This window comes from Drosophila pseudoobscura, chromosome X (assembly GCF_009870125.1).
Source record: "Drosophila pseudoobscura strain MV-25-SWS-2005 chromosome X, UCI_Dpse_MV25, whole genome shotgun sequence".
NCBI lineage: Eukaryota > Metazoa > Arthropoda > Insecta > Diptera > Drosophilidae > Drosophila > Drosophila pseudoobscura.
In genome coordinates, this window is record NC_046683.1 from 55850579 (window position 1) to 55874680 (window position 24102).

Genomic DNA, 24102 nt, shown 5'->3' on the forward strand with positions numbered 1-24102 from the left:
AAAGATGGTACCACCCCCGCCGCCGTGATCTCAGTCACAGAGCCAGACACGAGCCCGTGCTTCAGCTAGAGGCCGAGCCCGAGACCGTGCCCCCAGTCCGCCCCCCCCCGCTGCTCCACAGACGAGAATCGCACACGTCCAGCAGCAGCAGCAGCGGCAGCGGCAGTGGCAGCTAGCAAAAGTTTACTTTTTTCCCATCACTTTGCTCTCGTCGCTCTTTTTGCACAAACGAAAAATAAGTAAGTGCTGGGAGCCAGTCGAGTGCTTTTTCGGTTTGGTTCTTCAAACGGCCAGGAGGGAGGAGGGAGGAGTAGGATCAGGAAGGAGGAGCAGAGCTATCATTAGATGTATGACTATTCACTTTTGCAGCTTTAAATTCGTCTCTCTCTCGCTCTCCGCCTCTCTCTCCATCTCCATCTCTATCTGTCTATGTGGTACTATTTTTGAAGAGCTGCTCCAACTGCTGCCACTGCTGCCTGCTGCCACTTATTCCTTTTTTCAATTTTACAAGCAACCACAGCCACGTCATGGCGCAGAGAAGCAACCAAAAACCAAATCCTGACAAGCCTGACGCCGTATAAATTGTCGCAATCAAGCAGGCATACAAAAGCGGTCGGTGGCGGGGGAGGAAAGCCCACGGGGGGGCAGAGGGAGGGAGGGGCAGAAAAAAGCGTCGAGCAGAGAACTGAGAAAACCGCCAGCAAGATGAATTACTGCAAATTATCCAGTTAGAACTTTGGGGACTTTGAAACAGAACCAAAGGCGTGGGAATGGCCAGGATACAGGGCATTGGGGGGACTGGGGGGAATGCACAAGGGATGGATGGGGAGTGCCAGTGGCTAGTGGCAGGGGATGGCCGACGATTTAAGGAGACTTGAGTATTCCTGGAATACAGAAAGCAGTAAATTTTCATCGAAAGCCAAAAGACAATCCATGCGATTCATAATTGTATTTCCATTTGCCCAGCAAGTTGTTTAGTTTAAAGCCGTTTAGCTGCGGAGACCCCCCAAAGAACCCTTTCGTTGAATAAAGAACTCCGGGCAGTACCTTTTGGGCGAACAGGAGAGCCAGAAAAATAGCTGAAAAGTCAGGGAATCATGAAAATGCCTCATTAAAAACGTTTCACTTAACAGGAGGAAAATCAGCGAATCAGAGCTGCCACAAAACTCGGAAACGGGGGAAAGGCAGGGCAAAACAGAGGGAAACCAGGGAAATCGAGGCTAACCGGGGAAATGGTCGAGAAAAACCCTTTCGCTTTACATCAAAATCAGACTTGCAGACACCGCCAGAGCGCCAGAGCCAACCCCTTTATTTCATTCTGGGGTTCCTTCTGTTTCCTTCTGCTTCCATCCATCTTCCTCTTTGACCAACTTCCTTATCGATGGCTCGTTTTGGGCCTCCTTTTTTTCGGCCAGGGTTTGCCTTTAATTTTGACGGGGCAAACGGCGGGGTGGGGCGGGACGGGGCGGGGCGGGGCGCACAGAGAAATAAAAATCACCCGCAGCACTCTTTTGTCGGCAACATTCATTAATGTCAGCCACAGAAGGCAGGAGTCGCCTCTCATCTCTAGGCACATAATGTGCCACAAAACGCATAAAATACATACATATACACACGCACACACACACACACACACACCACGTACGTGCGACTGTCTGACATTGTAGTCTGCGGAGTCTGCCCGCTGTTTTATATAGCGATTACGATAATGAAGCGTCGCCGTTTCCACTGAGCGCATCATTTTTGTACACAAAATGAGCCAAATGAATGGCCTGGCATTCGGGGCTGGTCGGGCGGTGGGGTGCGGGGGGCAAGGGGGTGCTGTGGCAGCAGCGTCTGTCGTTGATGGCTTTTTGAAGTTCTCCTCCGACGACAGCAGCAGCAGCAGCAGCGGTCTGGCGGGGGCGGGGGCCAGGCGGCCAAAATGATTGGGGATTATGACGAATTAATGAATTCAGATTTAAATAAAATTACCGCCGCGTGCGCCTGCTTGTTAGTGGCAGCAGCAGAAACAGAAGCAGCCGTGCCAGTGGCAGTGGCAGTGGCACTGGCAGTGGCAGTGGCAGCAGTTGTCACGCCCCTCAGTCTCCTATGGGCCCCACTCTGCACCCACCCACATTCGTGGTGTACATTTAACGTTTGCTAATAGAATTAAAGTTTGCGGTTGCCCGATGGGAGAGGCAACAGAATGTGGCAAGGGGGGCAGGGGCCAGCAGCAGCAGCAGCAAGCGATCCGAACCGAGTCGATCCCTGTCGTGTTGCGGCGAGAGGGGCTGTGTAATTATGACAGCCCAATGGATGGTGGCATGCGGGGCGTGGCCCATCGATGGGGCGGACATTAACAACAGGCCGTCGCCGCAATGAGCTGTGTTTCGGACGCTTTTGCAGTTGTGCCTCCGCTTAATTAACAACAACAATTGCAATTGTAGTTGCCACCGCTTGTGGCACCTACTTGCTGCTGCTCCTCCTGCTGCTCCTCCTGCCTCTTCCTTCCGGCACCTGAGCTGGCAATTTTTGTGTCATTTGGCGCGTGCAACCTTCGCCGTTCCGTTGCGTTGCGTTGCGTTGCGTTCCGCTCGATTCGGCTCTGTTCGCTTGTATTGTTGTGGCATTGTTGTTGATTGTTAATTGAAAAACAATGTTGTAGTTGGTTGCATCGACGGCTGCACTTGAAGAGCTGCGAATTGCAGGGCGCGCGAGGCGCGAACAACAACCAGTGGGGGGCAGCGGGGGGCAGAGGGGAAACTGCATCGCAAGCTTAATTAATTTTTATAAGGCCGCAGCTGCCGTCGCCGTCGCCGTCACCGTCGCCGTCGCTGTCGTGGCTGCATTTTAATTACTGTGCACAGGAGTTGCGTTGCAAGAGTTGCCGTAAGCGCATTGATTAAACTTAATCAATGGCCCATAAGCAGGCAGAAATGGCAGGACACGGCCAGGACAGGCCAGGACAAGGGGCTCAGGGGGAGGGGAGGGGGCTGGGACTTGCTGAACGGTTCGGTGTCAGCGTTAGCATCAGCGTCAGATTCAGCTTCGACATCAGCTCCATCCAGCTGCAGTCTCTGGTCGGGTCGTGGAGCTCATTAAAGGCCGCAGCGAAACTTTGCCAAGAAATGTGCAATTAGCAGAAAGGATACAGAAGGAGGAGGAGGCGGCGAAAAGGGAGCGCCTTTCACAGAGACACACAGAAGACAAAGATGAGGGCAAAGATGAAGACGAAGATGATGATGAAAAACTTGTCGCATTATAATATTGAATGGCAGACAGCACACAAATCCAATGCCAAAGAAAACTGAGGTGAAAACTGTCTTGTTGGAGAAGCCAATCAAAAGGCTTCGTTTGTCAAAAGATTATCGAGGATTTGCCACAGCTCGAAAGGCAGGAGCAGGGGCAGAGGCAGTGGCAGGGGCAGTGGCAGAGGCTGCTGCTGCTGCTGTGCTTAATTGCAAAGCAGATTTAAATACTTTCCCCAGAATTGATACGAATAACCATCATCAAAGTGGCAACTAAATTGATTCCGAAATCAAATTCTATGATAGATTGGGAGATTGGCAATCAGAATTTGATACCCAATTTGCAGACAGAAATGCAGCAGCAGCAGCAGCAGCACCACAATTCATGCATTCATTTAGGCCATCAATTAAAACATCAAATGACAACCGAAGGGGGTCTCCCCTGTCTCCCCCGTCTCCACCGTCTCTCTGTCACGCTGTCACGCTGTCATTCGGTCAGTTCATCATTCCCTGATTCCCCAGTAATGAGCCGGCCCTCGGAGCTCGGAGCTCGGAGCTCGGACCTCGACCGGCTCGAAAGTCAGTTCAGTTGAGTTCAGTTCAGTTGAGTTCAGTTAGTTGGTTCGTTAGTTAGTTGCCTGGTTTGACAGTCAACTATCATTATAAGTTCTTGTGCGCCATAATGGCTAAAACTTTTTCGCCTTCTCTCGCTCTCACTCTCACTCTGCCGCTCTGCTACCGCTCCCGCTCCCGCTGCCGCTCTGTGTGCGGAGCCAATGGTTTGGTGGATTGTGTTGAGTGGGCGGCTGGGGGGCGGAATGTATGTGGACGGAGCCCGTTCTATGGGCCATCATTGTGCGCACTCACTTTGCAATTAGCAGCAGTTTTTGTCTGCCGCTGCGAGCATTTATTCAGGCCATTAATTGAGTTGCTGCCTCGCAAACTGTGCAGCCAAGAAAAACTAAGAAACTATGAAGAAAAACACCCAATGAACAATTGCAACTTTTAAGCTAACGAAACGCTCTCTCTCTCCATCTTTTCACTCATTGCAGATCGAGGACGCCATGCTGATGTTCGATAAGCAGACCAATCGGCACAGAGGTGAGTTATCGATGCGCGCATTAGCGGACTGCCAATGCCAAAGCCCACAATGCCCAGAGAATGCCCCCATTTGCTAGCCCCGGTTTCCGGTCCTTAACGATGATACGATAGTCCGTAGTCCGTAGTCCGCAGCTCGCAGTCCGGTAGCCGGAAGTGCGAGAGAGAGCACACACACACACACACACACACAGACACACGGACAATGTCAATGTATCATACGAGAGTCGTTTTATGTGTGCGGTGGAAAAGATACTTATGAAGGGGTTTCCATTGGGTTTCGGGGCGGGCGAAATTGCTAAATTCAGGTTTTAAAACCTTAACGTTCGCCAACGGCTCTGAGCGAAGCGGAGCGGTGCGGAGCGGAGCGTCCTGGGCCCTGTTAAGGCATTAAAATGGCCAGGCAACAGGATGTAGAGGCAGCCGAAAAGATTACCTGCCAATGCAACCGGATATAAGGGCCATAAGAGGATGGGGGCAGCATCGTTCCGGAGACGGCGAGGTCAGGTGAGGCAGCAGCAGCACCAGCAGCAGCAGCGGCAGCAGCAGAACCAGCAGAAGCGGCAGAAGGCTTAAATCTCCAGTGTACATCCGCTACACGAACTTGTAGCGCACGACTGCGCCACCGTTGACCGTTGCGTTTGTCCGGCAGCAGCAGTCCAGATCCCTGTCCATCGTGTGTCCACCTGATGTCCAGCCAACCACCCACCCACCCACCCCCGGTGGCCCCGGACTGGATGTGTCCATGTCCTGTGCACAGTCCGATGCCTTGTGTCGTTGTCAATTTTGCTTATTAAAGTTTTAAATGACGCCCCGAATTTCGCATTGCGACCAGGTCCCATTGACTCCCATTGACATGTCCGTTGTGAGTGGTTGTGTGGCAGGAGGGGCAGTAGAGCCAGAATCCAGGAACAGGCGCATAGGGGGTGGCCAGGGTGGGAGGGTGTAGGGTCAGAGTACAACCTGAGACACGGGGCATTAAGATTGATGTGCCCAATTTTGCACAAACCTCGATTCGCAGGGAGGCGGCAGACCACAGTCCGAGTGCAGTGTCTCTCTACCTCTCCACCTCTCTCCCCTCCCCTGCCTCTATCTATCTGGTGGAAAGTAATTAGCTCACTCAGCCACACACACACACACACACACACTGCACAGATACAGATACAGATACAGGCACAGCCGCAGACACAGATACAGCCACAGATACAGATACATGGAAGAGCATACATCAATAGTTGGCTGGTAGCAACCCCCGGACATTGTTAACTTTTGCGCCCTTCAAATTACGCACACGGGAATAAGAAAACATGATTTTTGCTTGTGCGCGGCCCATAAAAAATTGTAGCACACTTCTGTGCGCCGCATCGCAGATAAGCGCCAGAGAACGAGCGGAACGAGGAAGCGGAATGGCGGGAGACGGCGGGAGAGCAGTGCCCACAGAACATTTCGCTTAATTGGACGCTGGAGTGCGCTGAAACTGCATGATGATGCAGTCATATGTACATACATAAAAAAGAAGGCTTGAAAAAGAGAGAGAGAGAGAGCAGCGAAATGAAAGGAATCGCCTGGATGGGGCAGTAACAGAAGGCGGCCAATAAAAACGAATATGAAGCATTTTAAAATAATGTGAAGGACACACGGCCCGGACATCACATTAAAGATTTAGAGACTCGGGTGGGAGGTGGGGGTGGTACGAGGCGCCCACTGGCTGGCCCACTCCAGCCCTGGCTATAACAAGGAAAAATAATGAGAAAAATTGCGGCCACGACGTGGAACGTGGAACGATATTTCCACGAATTTCCACTCAGGTATACCCGTACGACTTTCACGGCTGTGTGTGGGTGTGTGTGTGTGTGTGTGTGGCTTACTTTTCTGATTTGCCAATTAAAAATGCATTGGCCGGCCGTTTAGCTATTGACACGACCCATTGGCTGAGCTACTCATTTGGCCCGAACGGAGACGAGGGCCAGGCCATGTCAGCTTTGCAAATTACAATTGCGTGCATCGATCGGAGTACAGGGTATGAAATATGCAGGCAGTGTTTGGGGGCCAGGGCCAGGGGCAGAGGCAGGGGCAGGAGCAGGGGCAGCCAACTGCCCAACTTCACAGGCCACCGTCCGTCCGTCCGTCCGTCCCTCCGTCTGTCCGTCCTGGTTCAAGAGGCATGGAAAGAGGAAGAGGCGCCCCCCTCCTCAAGTCAATAGAAAATGTGTGTCGTTAATCAAAGGGTATTAGTTGTAGCAGAAGCCTTCATTGCCACGACCAGGACGAGGACGAGGACAACGGCAACGACAACGACGGCGATGGCGACTTTTTGTACAGTTGGACGATGTACGACCTTATTGCCATGAGTCGTCGGACTACCGGCTGCCCCATCTACCAATCGCCCAATCTCCGTCTCCGTCTCCGCTCCTGCTCCTGTCCCATCCACAGCCTGCCCCCGCCTCCATACGGCTCCCTCCGCCGCCCTCCGCCTGCCTACTGGCACTTGCGATATGCCTGTAATTGCATTTTATCGATCCGAGAGCGGGCTGGCTGCCCCGTATACGTGGCAATTGCCAGCGTGGTGGCGGCACACACAAACAAGGCATCGACTATAATAAAGAAGCCAACGGAGGGGCAGCCGGAAAAAAGAACGTGAAGGAAAAGTGGAAAAGACGTCGCTGGTTGCTCCGGTTGCTCCGGCTACACGGCAGCAAGTTTGTTACTCATTCATAAATCATGTGTGCAGCACAGCGACAGGCACACAGAGGGACAGGCAGACGGACAGACGGACGGACAGACAGACAAATAGACAAAGCGACAGACATTCGAACACACATAAGCCTGGTCACTGAAAATTGCAGCAAGGGCAGTGCTAGTGGCAGTGGCAGTGGCCCGGGCCGGGGCTGGGGCCGGGGCTGGGGCCGGGGCTGGGGCCGGGGCTGGGGCCGGGGCTGGGGCCGGGGCTGGGGCAGTGGCAAAAAACAAGAGACACAAGCAGTTGGCCCAAAAACTACACACTAGCGAACCGTTTTATGGATGAGGAATGGGAATGGACTGGAAAAAAATATAGGAAACAATATATGAATATGCCATAAAACAATATAGGCAGCAGGCCCTAACAGCAATGGCAACAATAACAGAAACAGCGGCAACGAGGGCAATTCCACTTACAGTGGAGACGCCCTAAGAGGGAAGAGAGCTACTCTCCTAAGAGTCTGACTATATATAGGCTCGAAAGGAACCCCCTAACAATAGTCCTCCCAAAAGTACTATCGATATTTGTGGCATGGCTTGGCCTCTCGATCTTCGATCGAAGACACAGTTTCGTGGAATGAGATGTGGTTGTGACTCTCAGCTGCCACACATGTTGCCCTTAGCCGGTCTGTACTGTACAGAGCAGGGTCCACAAGCGGCAGAGCAGCGCCCAGAACTATGCTATGAATTTCATTTGGCAAGCCAAGGACATGCCCAACGTGCGCCTAAGCAGCCTTCCTCCCTCCCAAAAAAGAAAAAATAGAAAAGGTGGAACGGATAGATACACAAGGAGGGAACAGAGAGTTGGAGTGGGTGGGGGTGGGGGTGGGGGTGGAGGTGGGGGGTGGAGCACGAGAAGGAGACCTGGCAGTTGGCGTCGCCAGCCGCCAGCCGCCACTAATATTAAAATTGAAAATTTTGTAATTTTTCTTTTTGGCAAGCCGGCGCAGCGCAGTCATAACAGCAGCTGGCGCAATGCTCCTCCGTGCTGCCTGTCCCCAGCCCCAGCCCCTGCCCCTGCCCTCTGCCCTCTGCCGCCTGCTCCCAATCCTATGGCAGAGGCATAGCCAGAGCGAGAGCTTATGCCTGGAACATATATCTATGTCCGCTTCTTGGCAATAACATGCATGAGTGTGCAATTTTTGCAGTTGCCAAGACCATCGTCAGCTCCTATCGCCATCGCCATTGCCATTGCCATCGTCGTCCTGCGGGAAATTTTCGACAGGTAAAAATGGCGACTTGGCCGCAGACCGAGCCCCCAGATCCCAGATCCGAGAACCCCGAACCCAGAACCCAGAACCCAGAACCAGGCTCAAACACGAGCTCTGAGCTGAGGGCCAAAAGGCAGCCGCAGAAAACGAGGCAAACGGACCGGGCATTCCTCAAGCTGCCAGGGCGCATTTGTATCCAGCGGATACATTTTTGATTGAGTTACGTGTGGGGCTGGCAGGGGCTGGTAGGGGCTGGCAGGGGCCCAGAGACAGAGGTAGAGGCAGGACACCAAAAAATTGCTGGCTTCATTTGCTCTACGGCTGATTTATGAGTGGCCCAAGGCGAAAAAGTAGCAGAAGGCCCAGGCACAAGAGGCAGCACCAGCAGCAGCAGCAGAAACCTAAGTGGCAGCTTTACGTGCAACTTGCAACGTGCGCTAATTTTATATAATTAAAACAAATACAAACACACTCCAAGGCAAGGATAGAGACAAGCAGGAAGCAGCCTGCCCGCACGTTGTCTCAAGCGAGAAGCTCGGAGCTGAAGGCTGCGGGGCAGAGGACCATGCAGCAAGCGGCAAATGGCAAGTGGCAAGTGGAGCTTCTGCTGCTGCTGCTGCTGCTGTTGTTGGCGTTGCCGTTCTCCTCATTCCAGGCACATGTCGCTAATAAGCCTGCGTGTTTACTGTTACTTGTTTCAACTAATTTGCCAGTTACGCCCACGCCACGCCCTGTCCGCCTGTACGCCCGCATACCAAAAGCAAACAAACGTACACAGAGCAGGGGGCAGGCGGCAGGGGGCAGGGGCCATGGGGCAGGCAGCGGCATACGGGTTTTCGGGGCATCAGGTGTCTGCACTTGGCCTTGCTAATTGCACAGAGAGCGACAGGGACAGGGAGAGAGTGAGAGTGAGTCCTGGAGGGGAGTGGAGTGGAGTCCTTTGGTCGAAGGACCATGTGAAATCTCAGACAATTGCGCTAATTGAAAACCCCCGATAAGGCCAAATTGGTGGAACGCCTTTGCAGTGGAAAACCTCAGGGTGCGATTAGTGGAGGGGCAGGACCCAATGGGAGAGGCAGAAGGATACTGGAGATAATATCATATTCCACGATCCGATAAAAAGTTTCGGCTCTGCTGGTGCTGCTGCTGCTGCCTGCACTCGAGGGGAGGATACTATTTTGTAAGTTTAACAAACAGAAGAAATGCAATTAAGCTACAATAAATCCTTTGCCAATTCGGGACCCTGCTCCGTGCTCCCTGCTGCCTGCCACAGAGCCCTGGAATGACTTGGGATTCCAGGAATTTAAGTTCTCCGTCAGCCTCTAATTTGAGGATATCAAAAATAGCTGAACTGCCAGAACAGCTAGGACGGCAGCCAGCCATAGAGCCAACCAGCCAGCCATTAGGAAAAAGTTATTAGGCTCTCCACGACCCAAGAGCGAAGGGAGGGGGGGGGAGCCGGGTGTGGGTCTGGGCATTTGTATGGGCCTGGGATGGGATGGGCAGGGATGGAGTCTTCCCTCCTTCAGTACTGAGTTTTGTCCGCTGGCAAAGTTTATTATGTAAACCCGGAGCAGAGCGAGCGTCCAGTGTTTGAATTACTCGCCCAGCCGCCACTTGAGTCCCTGCAGGGGATGCATATTGAGGTCAGCCTGAGGACAGACTAAGGACAAGGGGAGGAGTGAGGAATGGGGGCCAGAGTGCCAGAGGGCGCGCCATCAGCCTGTGTCTCGGAGTCTCGACACTTGAGTAAATTATTTAGCCGCTCGCACACAAAAGCATATTTCGTTCAATTTTTGCAGCCCTTAAACTTTTTTGCCCACTCTGCACTCTCTCGTTCTGCTACCCCACTGCCCCTCTGCCCCACTCTAGCCCCCTCTACCGCCCTCTCTCCCCCCTTTCGTCTCGCTGTTCCGCTGTTCTTCTTTTATCTGTTGGCTCTCTCTCCTTTCCTCTCTTTGCAGGTTTTGGCTTCGTTACATTTCAAAGCGAAGATGTGGTAGACAAAGTTTGCGAAATTCATTTCCATGAGATAAACAACAAAATGGTAAGTCGAGCGTAGCGCCATGAATCCCAGATACTAACCCCCCCACTCTCCTCACCCCACTCCCCAATCTCCTTCTCCTTTTTGTTGCTTTTCTCTCTCCAGGTCGAGTGCAAGAAGGCGCAGCCAAAGGAAGTGATGCTGCCGGCCAACCTGGCCAAGACCCGTGCGGCCGGCCGCTCTGCTTACGGTGAGTTGGTAGTCTGGGGCAGCCACGCCAATCAGGCGGCGGCAGCGGCGGCGGCGGCCACGTCCGCTGCTGGCCTGCTGCCAAGTAGTTTAGCCGCTGCCGCCTCCGTGCTGCAGCAGCAGCATCAGCAGCAGCAGCAGCACCACCACCACCACCACCAGCAGCAACAACAACAACAACAACAACAGCAACACTCACAGGCACCACAACACACCCACACCCACCAACACGCCCACCACCCCCACCACCAGCTCCTGGGGGCCGCGGCAGCCGCCGCCTCGCTGCGATACTCCCCCTATCCGCTGCCCGCCCACCTTTCAGCGGCCGCCCTAGCTGCAGCGGCTGTAAGCCAGCAGCAGCAGCAGCAGCAGGCGGTGCAGCAGCAGCAGCAACAGGCGGTTGCCGTCGCCGCCCACCAGCAGCAGCAGCAGCAGCAACAACAGCAGCAGCAGCAGAGCCTCGCTCAAGCGGTGGCCGCTGCTGCAGGGGCCACTCCCTCGCTGATGCCCCTTTCGGGCGCTGCCCCCACGGGCGGCCCCTCTCTGCTGCAGTACGCAGCGGCAGCCAATGCCAGCCAGAGCAACGCCGCTCTGGCCAACTCCCTTTACGCGGACGCCGCTGCCGTGATGGGCTACAAGCGGCTGCTGGCCGCCGCCGCCGTGAGCAGCGGCCTCAGAGGAGCGCCCGGCGCCACGCTCAGCGCCCTGACGGCGGCCGCCAACACCCCCGCAGCGGCAGCCGCCGCCGCCGTGGCCCAGCAGGCGCAGCTGCGTCAGAACGCGGCCCTGGCAGCGGCCCACTATCCGCTCAGCGAGCTGCTGGCGATGCCGGGCGGCCTGGAGATGTCGGGCGCCAATTCCGCGGCGGCTGCGGCCGCCTCCCTCTACCAGCTGCCCGGCATGTGACCGCCCAGGCAGCAGTGAGACGTGGCAATCCACTAGACGATTTCAGATCTGATTCCAGTCGGATTTCTCTGCTTTTAATGGCACCCACACACACCCACACACGCACACTCTCACAGACACAAACACGCGGACACACACTTGTACACACATATATTTCTACTCGTATATAAACATAGTACATACTCGTATATGACTCTCATTCCGTCTCAATGTCCAAAAATGATAAAAGGCGCTCGTATGCGGCGCCCTTAAGCCTAGGCCTAGGATTACGTGTACAATCTCTTAGCCATGTACCTACTGTACCATAATCGTATGTTTTGTTTCTGTCTAAGCGGCGTTTGATTAACGAACCAATTAACTAACTAATTAACTAACTAACTAACTAGCGCGCATTCTACACGTTGTTTTTTTCGATAGAACCTAAGAGAACTGAAGTTACTCGAACTAGCTTAAGATACTAGGCTAAGTGCAGGTCCTAGAGGGGCCTGCTTAGATGTGCGTGATTGCTGCGAGATGACCTAGCAACTTGGGGCAATCTTGAAGCAACCTTAGACCTTAGAGGGCGATCATGTAACATATGTCTTAGACACTTAAGAGCCCCCCCTTCCCCGTCCCCACATGAATGTAAAATTGACCCCAAACCGAATCGAAATCGAATCGAATCGAAACGAAAAGATGGACTATGTTGCAATCGGCGCCTCATTTATGTTTGAACTGGATTTTCTTGTATATCGAACATTATCGTATCGTATCTCTCATATCAATAGCTCTTCAAAAGTGTATCTCTCTCTAGTGGCAAAAAGCAACAACAAAAATGAACACTTAATTTAATCAAATCGGATTGAATCGAATTGAATCTTAGCAAATGTAACCAATTAGCGATTAAGTTGAAGTCGAAGTCGAAGCAGCTCACACACAGCGAAAGGAGCAAGTATCAAGAAAGTATTAGATATAAATATGTATCTACACGCATATCCCATGTATTGTGTTTGAAAAATGATCGAATGATGGAATGTGGGAATGTGGGAATGAGGGAATGTTGGAATGGTGGGCGAGAATGATGCCCATTTAGAGCGGCTGTCAGAGTGTAATTTGGTAAAATGGATCATGGATAATGGATGCCCAATTACAGGACCGACCTCCTTGTGTCCTGCCGCCCGTTTGCCAAATTACAGCTCCGACAGTCGAGGGCCGTCGTAATCGAAATAACAGGCAACTTCCAGCCTGGCCAACTTCCCGTGCATCCCGTACATCCCGTACATCTCTCGTTGTACTTTGACTCCCACGTCCTGCACTCTTCCACTCCACACATGGCATATGTGTGTGGGTACTGTACTTGTCTTGCATATAGCCATTAATATTTGACTAAACATGAGACTAGCTATTTATTATGCATACATATACCCACTTATACTCGTAAATACATACATACATACAATACATTCGAAGCGCATACATATACCACTACATACTACTACATACTCGTACTACATACATATATACATATACATACATATATATATATATATTGCATTACGATAAGCGCATTAAGCGCTCAAGTTCAGACTCTAGCTTGTACTCGACGTACTTGACGTTATATCCATTGTAATCTTAGCCTAAGTTGCCACAAAACAAACTAACAAACCAACAAACAAGCAAACAAACCGGAAACGGAAACCAGCCATCCGTCAACGCACTGATGCCAAAGATGAACGAATGAGAGAAGAGGACAGGAGATGAAAGGATAGGAAAGAAAAGGAAAGGAAAGGAGGAACAAAGTCAAAGTCGAAGTCGAAGTCGAAGTCGATGTCGAAGAAGTGAAGTTTTTGGAGAAAAGCGGAGGCCCGAAGCTAAATTTATACAAATTTTTACAAATATCCCTCCTAATAGATGTCAACCTTTTTCAATTCTCTCTCCCCCACCCCCTTCTTGAGTTGTAGTATTTCTCTAGCCCATATATTTAGTTATTTTGTGTGTGATTATAGTTATGATTCTCTATTGATTTGATTTGATTCGATTCCACTTATCCTTAGCCGTTTGTGCGGGGCAATGGCCTGGTGGCATGTGGCATTTTCGTAGAAATGCACTGTCGCAGGCCTTAGAATTGCCCCCGCATCGGGTATATAGATATATATATATACATATACAAACATATATCTACTCGTACTTGTACTCGTACGTATCTTAAGCAGAGAACTATTAGCGAAAATATTGAAATTTATACTCATAGAATAGCATTAAATGTCTTAGATTACATATCGAATAAGTGTTTAGCTTTGTGTGTCATATCGATCAAATGTAACTCTATACTTAACTCTAACTCTACATACTACTATATATGTATAAATAGCTCAGATCAAGGCTGTTATTGCGAAAGAGAACCAACCACAAATCGGGAGGGAGGGTACTCTAGAACTTTTAGAACTCAACACACACACACACACCTAGTATATAGTGGAACGATCGATCGACTCGACGACGGTGTTCCTTAGTTGCCATATTAAACACAATATTTCTAGATCTCTAAGTACACACGAATCGAAACACTAACCACTAACCGAATACGCTCTAATCTACATAATAGTAAAGCAGTCTTTCATATAATCTATATCAATTAGTCCTATATCTGATATAATCTCGGTACTCTCTTTCGTTTCTAATATCTTAGATCTAATCTAATTGATCTCTAATTGATCTGAATGTTAGTAATTATCTGTTTATGTGCTCTCTCTTGTTTTTCATGCCACCTTTTTAGATAACATCATGTGGGGTCTGGGGACATTGCCCGAAGGTAACTATATCAATTTCTATTTCTATATCTATAGCTGTATCTTATCCGATCGTATATTGCTTCATTCGCAGGCTTTCCGGCAGCTGCTTATGCTGCCTATGCCGCTGGTCGCGGATATTCGGGCTATCCCTCCTTCGGACTCCCCTATCCAACTGGTAAGTCCCGTTCACCCATATTCTCGTATTTGTGCGTACACCCCACAAAGGCACACAGTCACCCACTCGCACACACTCGCACCCACACACACACGACACACACACACGCACACAAACACACACACACAAACACATTTGTAGGTACACTCGCCTCGGGCCCCCCGTCTTTTATTCATTTGTATGTGAGTGAGAGTGTGATGTGTAGCGAAAGGTGAAGAAACTTTTGTGACTAAAACGAGTACTAACTGCTCAACAACCTCAACACCCCGCCCAACCATGCCCCATGCCCCATGCCACAGTCCCCAATTCGAACAGTTTGTGTTACTTGATATGACGAAAGTCGTGTAATAATCATTAGCATTACTAACTCGCCTCCAGCACGGATTATAATGATTTGTTTGCCCTCGATGCTTGTGTTCGATTCGTTCGTTCCTTCGTTCGTTCGTTCGTTCGTTCGTTCGTGTTTGTGTTCCATCATCCACAATCAGTCAGCCACTCAGCCAGTCAGTCAATCAAACATTTCTGTTACTTTCTTTAGTTTTTGTGTGTTCTGTTTCCTTACTCTTAATTTTGTATATTTGCTTTGCAGCCGGTGTAATGGGCGTAATGCCGGAGAATCGCATACTGATTGGTGATTACATGGTTGCCCCCACCAACGGCTCGTCCTAGGGATCCGAGATCTGTGATGTGTTCGATCTGGGAGCTGGTAGCTGGGAGCTGGTAGCTGGGAACTGGGACCTGGGATCTGGGCTCTGATATCTGTTTCCCGACCAACCAGAGCTGAAATGACTATTTATCGAGTATTACTCATGATCACGATCAATAAATGAAATCACGTTTTTTTCTAAAGCCCAAACCGTTCGTCATATCAATGCACAGATATAAAGTATCGGAAACTATCGATACACACGCACACATATACACAGGCAAACACAGACAAACACAGTGCTACACAGTCTCATATATATTGAATCAGATATTTGCCCTTTCCATATGATAATAGAACCCCTTTAGAATCGATTCCTGCGCGCAAATCTCCTGTGCTTGGCCTTGCGTTTATCATTTGCATCAATCACACGATCACACGATCACACAGAGAGCTACTACAGAACACTGGCTACTAGGGCTTCTAGCTGATATATAACCTTATCCCCGACCAGATCTAACCCCGCCCATCGCCCCATCGCCCCATTGCCCCATCGCCCGATTGCCCCATCGATCCATTGCGTGTGTTAGAGCTGTACAACAATCGATTCAGCTATCGATAGACTGTCGATTGCTTGCAATCAGCACCTCAATTCTCTCCATTTTCATTTGTTTTGTTTTTAGATTAGGTTTCCAATTCCAAATCCAGTTCTGATTCGAAGCGTATGTGGTAGCCCCCGATCCTTGTTATCGATAGTTTTGCAGCTCTAGCGTGTGTCTCTCTCTCTCTCTCTCAATCTCTATCTCTATCTATCTATCTTGTATCTCGTATGATTTTGTAGGCTTGACCATTTGCGGCATCGGTAGGAGTTACGGTGCCGCATGTAGCGCGACACCGGGCCGCAGCAGAGCCGCCCCGGGCGGTGCCTCTGCTGTCGGTGGTAATTCCGCGGCTGCCGCCACACACGGCCCGCCCCAGTCGGGATATCATCAACAGGCGCTGGCCCTGCCACTTGCCACGGCGCTGACAGCCCGCTCGGCGGCCATCAAATCACAGTTTCTGGGCAACATAAATTTCTAAGTGTGCACAGAGCCGAGCCGAGCCGGGCCGAAACCGAATCGAAACGAATCGAATCGAAAAAGTCTGACAATGAGAGGCAGTCGTGACACAGAACAGAGATAGCCAGAGAACAAGGCCCTGCAAAGTTTTTGATAAACATTTCTATTCTCATTGCCATTTTTGTCTCTTCCTCCTCGGTCTCCACGACAACGACACGCTATCCAAATAAATCATTTGTACAAGTGACAAGTAGGTACAGCAATCAATAACAACCACAACTGCAACAGCAACTGCAACAGCAACAGCAAGTGCCACAAGTGCCACAAACAGCCATAGCTTAGCCCCATATCAACGGTAATGGTACGAGTAACAACTGAAACTGAAACTAAAACTGAAACCAAAACTAAAACTAAAACTACAACAGCAATAACCGCATCCAGAACACGAAGAAACGAGCCTTAAACTCGATAGAAGCGAACGAATGACAACTAACCCCAGAGATTCGAAGAGAACTGCATTGAATATGTGCCTTCGAATCCATGTAATCCACACACACACACACACTTAGATCTGCGGTCTGCATATAGCTGACACACACACACAAACACACACACACCTATAGCTGACAACATATAGCCTCTCGTTCCACTTACCCCCCCTATATCGAACTATTACCGAGTCAGTATTAGCTGGAATCCCTAAGTAGTGACTAGAGTTATCCACGTATCACTTACATACAAACATGCATACCATATGTACGCCCCACTTAGAGGGCTATTGTATCAGCAGCTAGCACCCGTACTAATCTCTAATCTCTAGCCTCTAGTCTCTAGTCTCTAGCCCTAGAGCAGTTCCATAGCCGTGAATGCAATGATTGAACGTACCGTACTATAACCGTGTAGAACCGTTTAGGCTTAGATCTAGGCGAACATAATCACATAAGCGCTAAGCGATAAGCGATAAGCGACAAGCATAACCATATATACGTACTATACAATACAATACTATACTATATATCGCTCTATAGACACTAGAGAACCCTAGCAGTATCTACCTACTATATCTACAATATAAAAACGTATACAAACTGTACTCACACACACACATGAATCTCTCTCTGCCATTTGTACCCTTTGGCCTGGCCCTGGCCCTGGTTCTGGCCCTGGTTCTGGCCCAGGTTCTGGCCCTAGTCCTGGTCCTGGTCCTGGTCCTGGCCCCCATTTGTATTCGTACTCGGATCGTATACTGATTCTACACCCACACGAACACACACATTTAATATTTATAAAACTATTTTACCGTAGCATTTAAATGCAAATTTCATTTGTAGTCCTCCCTGTATGTACTATGCATAAATTAGTTGCTGCTTCCCACAATTGGAACAACAACAACAACACAACACAACACAACAGCAGCAGCAACAATTTGGAATTTCGAATTTCGAATAAAATGCACATGGAATAACATTTAGATAACGACAAATTTTAGCAGGCCTGTCACACATGTAGTGCCATTATTATCCTTTAATTAATTTGCTGCATATTATGTATGATATTTACTCTGTTTTTTTTTTTTTTTGCGCTTTGCCTTTTTGTTTGTCTGTGTTTTTGTTTTTGCCTTTCATTCACCCATTTCCATACCCATTTTCCTGTACTGTTTTTCAGTTTTAGCTGCGGCTGCTGCTGCTGCTGCTGTTTCAGCTTCCGATTCTGTTTCTGTTTCTGTTGTTGGTCTATACATATATGTATTTGCATATGTGTATGTGTATATTGGTGGTTCCCATGTGTGTGTTTTTTTTTAGAGATAATTAGCAAACGTGTGCAGAGATTTTTAGCATAGCAAAAGTTCATTAATTAGTAGATTTGTCGATTTGTCCATTTATCCATTTATCCATTATCCGTTGTTGTATTATTCCGTTTCATACTGTTGGCAAGAAAAAAATACCGCATTTGGCCCACATATTGTACGAATTGAGAGCCTGTAAGAAAATCAACTATAAAAATTCCTTCCTTCATCGGTGCATCGCTAAAATCAGAAGAAAAAAAAACAACAAAAATCCAAAAAAAAGTCAAAAGAAAAAGAAAGAAATCTTTAAACACAGCAAAAAATGAGCGAATTTTTGGACATTTCTTTATAAAGTACATAGACATTACTATATATATATATATATATATATATATATACTATATACCTACAATATATACATGACTATTTATATATACACATATTTAATATACGAGGGTTTACAAATTAAGCATTCGAGTATTCATTTTGTACGATTTGATTTGTACAATACTTAACGATAAATACAATATTAATGTCCATCCATTTTCGAAGAGCAACAAAGCGAAAGAAACACAAAAATCAAAGACAACAACAACAACCAAAAACCAAAACGAAAAACAACAACAAATCTCTCTCTTTAAGTTGATGAAAAATTCAATTTTTCAATGGTCCTCTCCTACATTCTACACATGCAACATGCAACATGAAAACAAACCCATTCGACGTTCGAACCTAGTTATGGCATACCTTAACGAATGATCAATATATATCTATCTATAAATTGATAAATTGATAAGCTGTTACTTAGTTAATTGAATGCAATTATCGCCACTTGCCACATGGCCACATGGCTGCCACATTCTAGCTGCCGCAATCAGATGGTTGGTGTGGCCACTGCTTCGTTGGTGCTTCTTGCAACTATTATAAGGCGCTTTCGAGTTATACATATATATATTTACACACCTATATAGCACTCACACACACACACACTAATACCCACACTCACTCACACACACACACACGCATACCTATATGTATTTTACACGTATATACTGTGATTTATAAGAAAACGCTTCAAACGAGAACAAGAAAAAAACGAAAAAGAAAACAAAAAAACCATTTGCCAAACGCAGTATTGAAATTGCTTACGAAATGGAAAACCAAGCCGAAAAGTTATTAACTAAATAAATGCACAAAAACTAAGATAAATAAAGTGAAAATAAAATCAAATAAATGCGGATACAAAAGCCGAAACCAAAAACCCAAAGCAAAGTCTATCCTTTCCGGGCCGTAGGGCATTTGCATTCGCCTTTGTCTCTAGTCGGTCTCTGGTCGGTCTCTAGTCGGTCGCTGGCTCTTGTCAGAGGCTGCAGCTCCGGTATTATTAGCAAGGCAAATTTCTTGAATGGTTTCGACATTGCCCAGAGCGACAGAGACAGCGACAGCGACAGAGAGAGATAGAGATAGAGAGAAAGAGAGTGACAAAGTGGCCAACGGGGCGTATGCGCTTTAGAATTGACAGCAACTTGGCAACGACAACATCCGCAGCAGCTACGGGCAGCAAGCAGGCAAGCAGCACAACTTGCAACATCAACAGCAAAGCAACATCAACGTCAACTCGTACTCGATGTCGAAGTCGATGTCGAAGTCGAACTCGAACCTGATTCCGATTCCGAACAACACTCCGAACACACTCCACAAGGTCAGCTAATGGTCGTCTTATAATTCCAATGCATAATCGTACCAGCATTATACTCTTTTTATATACTTATGTATCTCTCTATATATCATACTCGTGTAGTATATATATCGAACCTATAACCGTTCCGACAGACGTTCTCGCATCTTATGATTATTAACTTTATATGTAAACCGTTAGTTTATAGCAAAAGTTTAGCAAAGAGCCTAATAAAACCTAATCGAGACAAATTGTAAACTGTCCCCCATCATCGATTGGCGGCAGTCGTAGCTCCAACATGGAAAACATACATACGTACCTACTATATACATATTTATGTGTAGTGTTCTTCGTTTTGCGAAACCTTATCTTTAGACCCAGTTAATGGAACATTTCACACATCACACAGAACACACAACAAAACACAACACAAACGACTAATACGACTAGAGCCACAGACTGATGAAATCTGTCTGTCCGTCCCCCCAGAATTGTAACCCAGTCATTAGAAGTAGTCCAACAAACATATAACGAATTGTAACTGATTAATCAAACATATACACACTATACCATACTAAACATACTTTATACTATATCGTATACTCGTATAACCATACAGAATTGTAGAAATCATATGTACAATGTATTGTAACCTTAATGTAACATTCAGCTGAATTATATCAGAGGACCGTGTAGCATTCGCCCGCTGATCATGTAAATGTAAATGTAAATGTCTTCCTCTAACCAATTTTGTTTGTTCAAATGTCCCAATTGAAGCGTGTATCCTGGGGAAAAAAGGGTTGCCAGGTCACCAGCTGGCAGCAGAACAGAACAGTTGTTTTTCCGCCACGTTTTACAACACCACAAGACTGACAATTGTCAGGATTCCAGCAGCGGAAACGCATTTCATTCGATGCCATACAAACCGAAAAAAAGCTTTCCCGTACTAAATAAGTTATTTATTTAGAAAAGAAACGGTTACGGTTACTGTTGCTGCAACTGCTGTTGCTCTAACGGGGTATTCATGCTCTTCTGCTTCTCCCTTCCGCCGCTGCCGTTTCTTTGTGGCATTGCCAGACTCTAATGAAAACAACATGGCGCTCGGATATTCCGCAAAAACGTAAACTAAACGTAAGCCAAAGTTGATTGGCGCCATAAAACGCACAACAGGAATAGGGGATAAGCGGGGGGGAGGGCAGCCGAGTGGGAATGGCGGATGGTGGATGGTGGAGTGGCGGGGCAAATGACGACAGTCACGGCCATGCATCGTTACGTTACGTCACGTTACGTTACATCAATTTTTGTGTTTCCGCAGGAAATGCAACATCGTCGCTTCCCCATCCGCCATCCCCCCAAACCCCAAACCCCAAACCCCTGACCCGTTACCCGTTATCCAATCTTTTTTCGCTTTCCCTCATTCATACTCGTATGTATGCCCCCCTCACCCCGTCTGAATGGGCTGCCCGGCAGGGCCATGTCATTGGGACTGATGTGTCAGAGTCTTGTCAGGGACTATACTAACAGGACCAGGACCACCAGGCTACCCCGAAAAAAAGGTAGTCCAGAACTAGACCAAGCCCCATTCGTCCTTCATTCAGATTCGGATTCAGATTCACATTCACAGTCGCATCCACAACCACATCCACATGCACATGCCCCATTCACATCCACATCCACAGCCACATTCGCATTCGCATTCGCATTCGCATTCTGTTGTCATTTCAATATTGGTGCTGGCGTATTTTTACTTGCTGCAGCAGCTGTGGCCATAACAAGGGAACAACAGTAATAGCTATAGCCATGGCCATATCCAGGGGAAAAGGAAAAAGCGTTAACAACAGAGGAGAAGCGCCCAAAGGAAAGTGCACATCACGGGCCAAACCAAGCGTACTCACTGAGTTTGGCTCGATTTGAACGGGTTTGGATGGGTTTGGATGGGTTTGGATGGGTTTGGACGGGTTCGGATGGGTTTTGATGGGTTTTGATGGGCTAGGATTGGTTCGGTTTCGTTTGGCTTGGTTTGGTTTGGTTTATTCTAGCTTTGGGCTTTGTTTTGTCATCATAGAGACAGCCAGAGCAGCCACCTGCCCCCACGGCCCCACCACTCCGCTCACCGCTGACCAATGCCAATGCAATGCTCGTTTAATAACCGAGCAGCTTGTGTTTTCATAACCTGCGTTCCAGTTAGCGTTATATTATTCCCCCACTCCCACTCCCACACCGACTCCCCCTCCCACTCCCCCCTAATACCTGTATCTGTATTTCTGTATGTATCTTTCGCTCTTTTGTTTGTGTTTTGGCATTGTAGTTGTTCTGGGACTAGTTAGTGCTTCTTTACTTTCGCTTTTGATTGCTTACTTCCTTGGCACCACACCACACCACACACCAATGCTACCCGCCACAGAACTATGTATCCGCTTAATCAACATATATGTACTTATAAGAATCGTATACTCTCGTACTCTTACTCGTACTCGTACTCTCTCTCTCTCACTCCATACTTGTATACTCGTACTCCTTCCTACTGCGTGACCTGTAGATTACTTTCGTATATATACTCTTGTCTTAGGCACTGCCTAGGAATGCCCCCTAACTCTTACTTAACTAGCTGTGCGCCCCCCGTCCCCTCCCGTGTGCACTCCCCACTAATGTCGCGTCTCCCCTTCTGCCACTTACAGTTGATCTAACCAATGGGCAGCTGACACCCAACAACAATACACCGCTGCTGACCCAGGCGTTGTCAGGTAAGTACCCATCTATGAAAAGTGGGTGGCGCCACCAATCGCTCAACAGCTCCTCACCGTCCACCTCCTCTCTTTCTCCACAGTGATGAACAACTATCAGGCGGCTGCCGCGGCCGCCCATAGCTTTGGGCCGTCGGCATCGCCGCATGCCGCAGCCGCTGGCTCGGCCAACAGGCAGGGGTTCCCATCCACCAACTCGCCCGGACCAACCATTGACATGTACAGCTCGGCCGGGGCCGACAATGTGGGCTACGTGCAGGCCACCAGTCCGCAGCCATCCGGCTTCCCCATCGCCGTCAGCCGAGCCCCGTTAAACTACAGCCCGGTAAGTGCAGGCCATGAACCCCTCCCCCCCATCTAGAATCTGCAAGTCTGAAGCCCGAAGCCTGAGCATCCTTTGGGCTTCCGATTAGCCATAGTGCCATGTGCCATGTGCCTTTGTGCCTTTGTGCCAACCACTCGGGAGAAGTCAGGGCGCGAAGAGAAATACCCAAATTCAAGTTACCCATCGTTTATTGTTCCGTTCAACGATTTTGTTTTGTTTTCAAAATTAAACACACTCAAACACACACTCTCACACACACACACACACACACACATCCGTCCCTTTGCCACACCATAGCGATAAAGAGAGACCACCAATACCGATGTAGAGTTAAACAACAAATGCGTTATCCTTCTATATATTGTATTGTATTTCTCTTTCATTTCGTACAGATTTATTCGTTGAACTTTGCGATGGCTAATATATAAAAAGACTGAAAACCCAAAAATATAAATGCAAAACAAAACAAAACAAAAGAAAAGAAAAGAAAAGCAAAAGTAAAGCAAACAATTATATATTTAAATCGAGAATATATATATACATATATATATATATATATATGCAACCAAAAACAAAAAACCAAAAACAACAAAAAATAATAATAATAATAAACGAAAGCAAAGCAAAAGCAAAAGTAAGAGCAAACGCAAACGCAAAACAAAAGAAATAAGAGTATAAAACAAACGCAGTTGCACAAGGTAGGCACACCAACAAAATACAGCGTGTTCTCTTCTGTTTTTTTTTTTCAACTAAACAATTTCAATTATTAACAATCCAAATTTCTTTAAACTTCAACCAAATAGTCGAATCAAAAATATATTTCGTTTTGAGCTAAAAAAAAAAACAAAAAAACAAACAAAAAATAATGTTAATAAAACAAACAATAAATGAACGTAAAAAATATGTATGCACGTCAAAAGCACAGTTTTCTAGGCCGTTTTCAATTAAACTCTTTTGATTTATTTAAATTCTGTACACCATATATGTATATGTATTATAGTATATGAATATTTCAGTACTTCAATGTTTCCGAACCTCCAATCCACATCCGTCCTTGCGTCGATGCAAACCCAAACAAAACAAAAAGAACCCAAATTATATCCAAAACCATATCAATTATCCATGACTGACGGCGAGGTTTGATAAAAGCCATCTCTGACAAAAGGAGAAAAAAGATACTCATGCGTCGCATGCAGATGGACAGATACCTAATGGATATTTCTGATTCCGTTTCAATCTTTCATGATTCGGCATTCACAAATGAAAGGGCTTCCCCCTGATGGGCCGATCCATTTGTGGAGTTTCATTTCTTGCAATTACCAGACTGCCAGAATTAGTCCTTCTGTCACATTCGGTCTGTTCTTTTGCTACAAAAGAGTTGGCTTGTGTGTCCGCCGTGTCCATTGACGGAAAGTATGGATGGATGGATGGATGGATGGTCTGTTATCAAACCTCTGCTATCGGCCTTTTGGGATTAGTTGCTCCGTTCCCGAGTTCGTTTC

General features: G+C 47.9%; 1 protein-coding gene across 7 annotated transcripts in view; it reads left to right on the top strand.

Moving 5' to 3' along the window:
• Rbp6 (RNA-binding protein 6) overlaps positions 1–24102 on the top strand; it is a 191368-nt gene that overhangs the window by 166732 nt on the left and 534 nt on the right. For 3 of the 7 annotated variants that reach the window (XM_033384870.1, XM_033384872.1, XM_033384875.1), the window contains 7 exons: positions 4283–4331; positions 10243–10325; positions 10428–10512; positions 14173–14208; positions 14280–14363; positions 22210–22275; positions 22359–22600. In XM_033384870.1, the coding sequence (XP_033240761.1) occupies positions 4283–4331; positions 10243–10325; positions 10428–10512; positions 14173–14208; positions 14280–14363; positions 22210–22275; positions 22359–22600 (645 nt within the window). Of the gene's footprint in view, positions 1–4282; positions 4332–10242; positions 10326–10427; positions 12872–14172; positions 14209–14279; positions 14364–14952; positions 15213–15850; positions 18962–22209; positions 22276–22358; positions 22601–22992; positions 23077–24102 lie in introns of those variants that run through there. The other 4 variants (XM_033384871.1, XM_033384873.1, XM_033384874.1 and 1 more) reach the window with 4 other exon arrangements.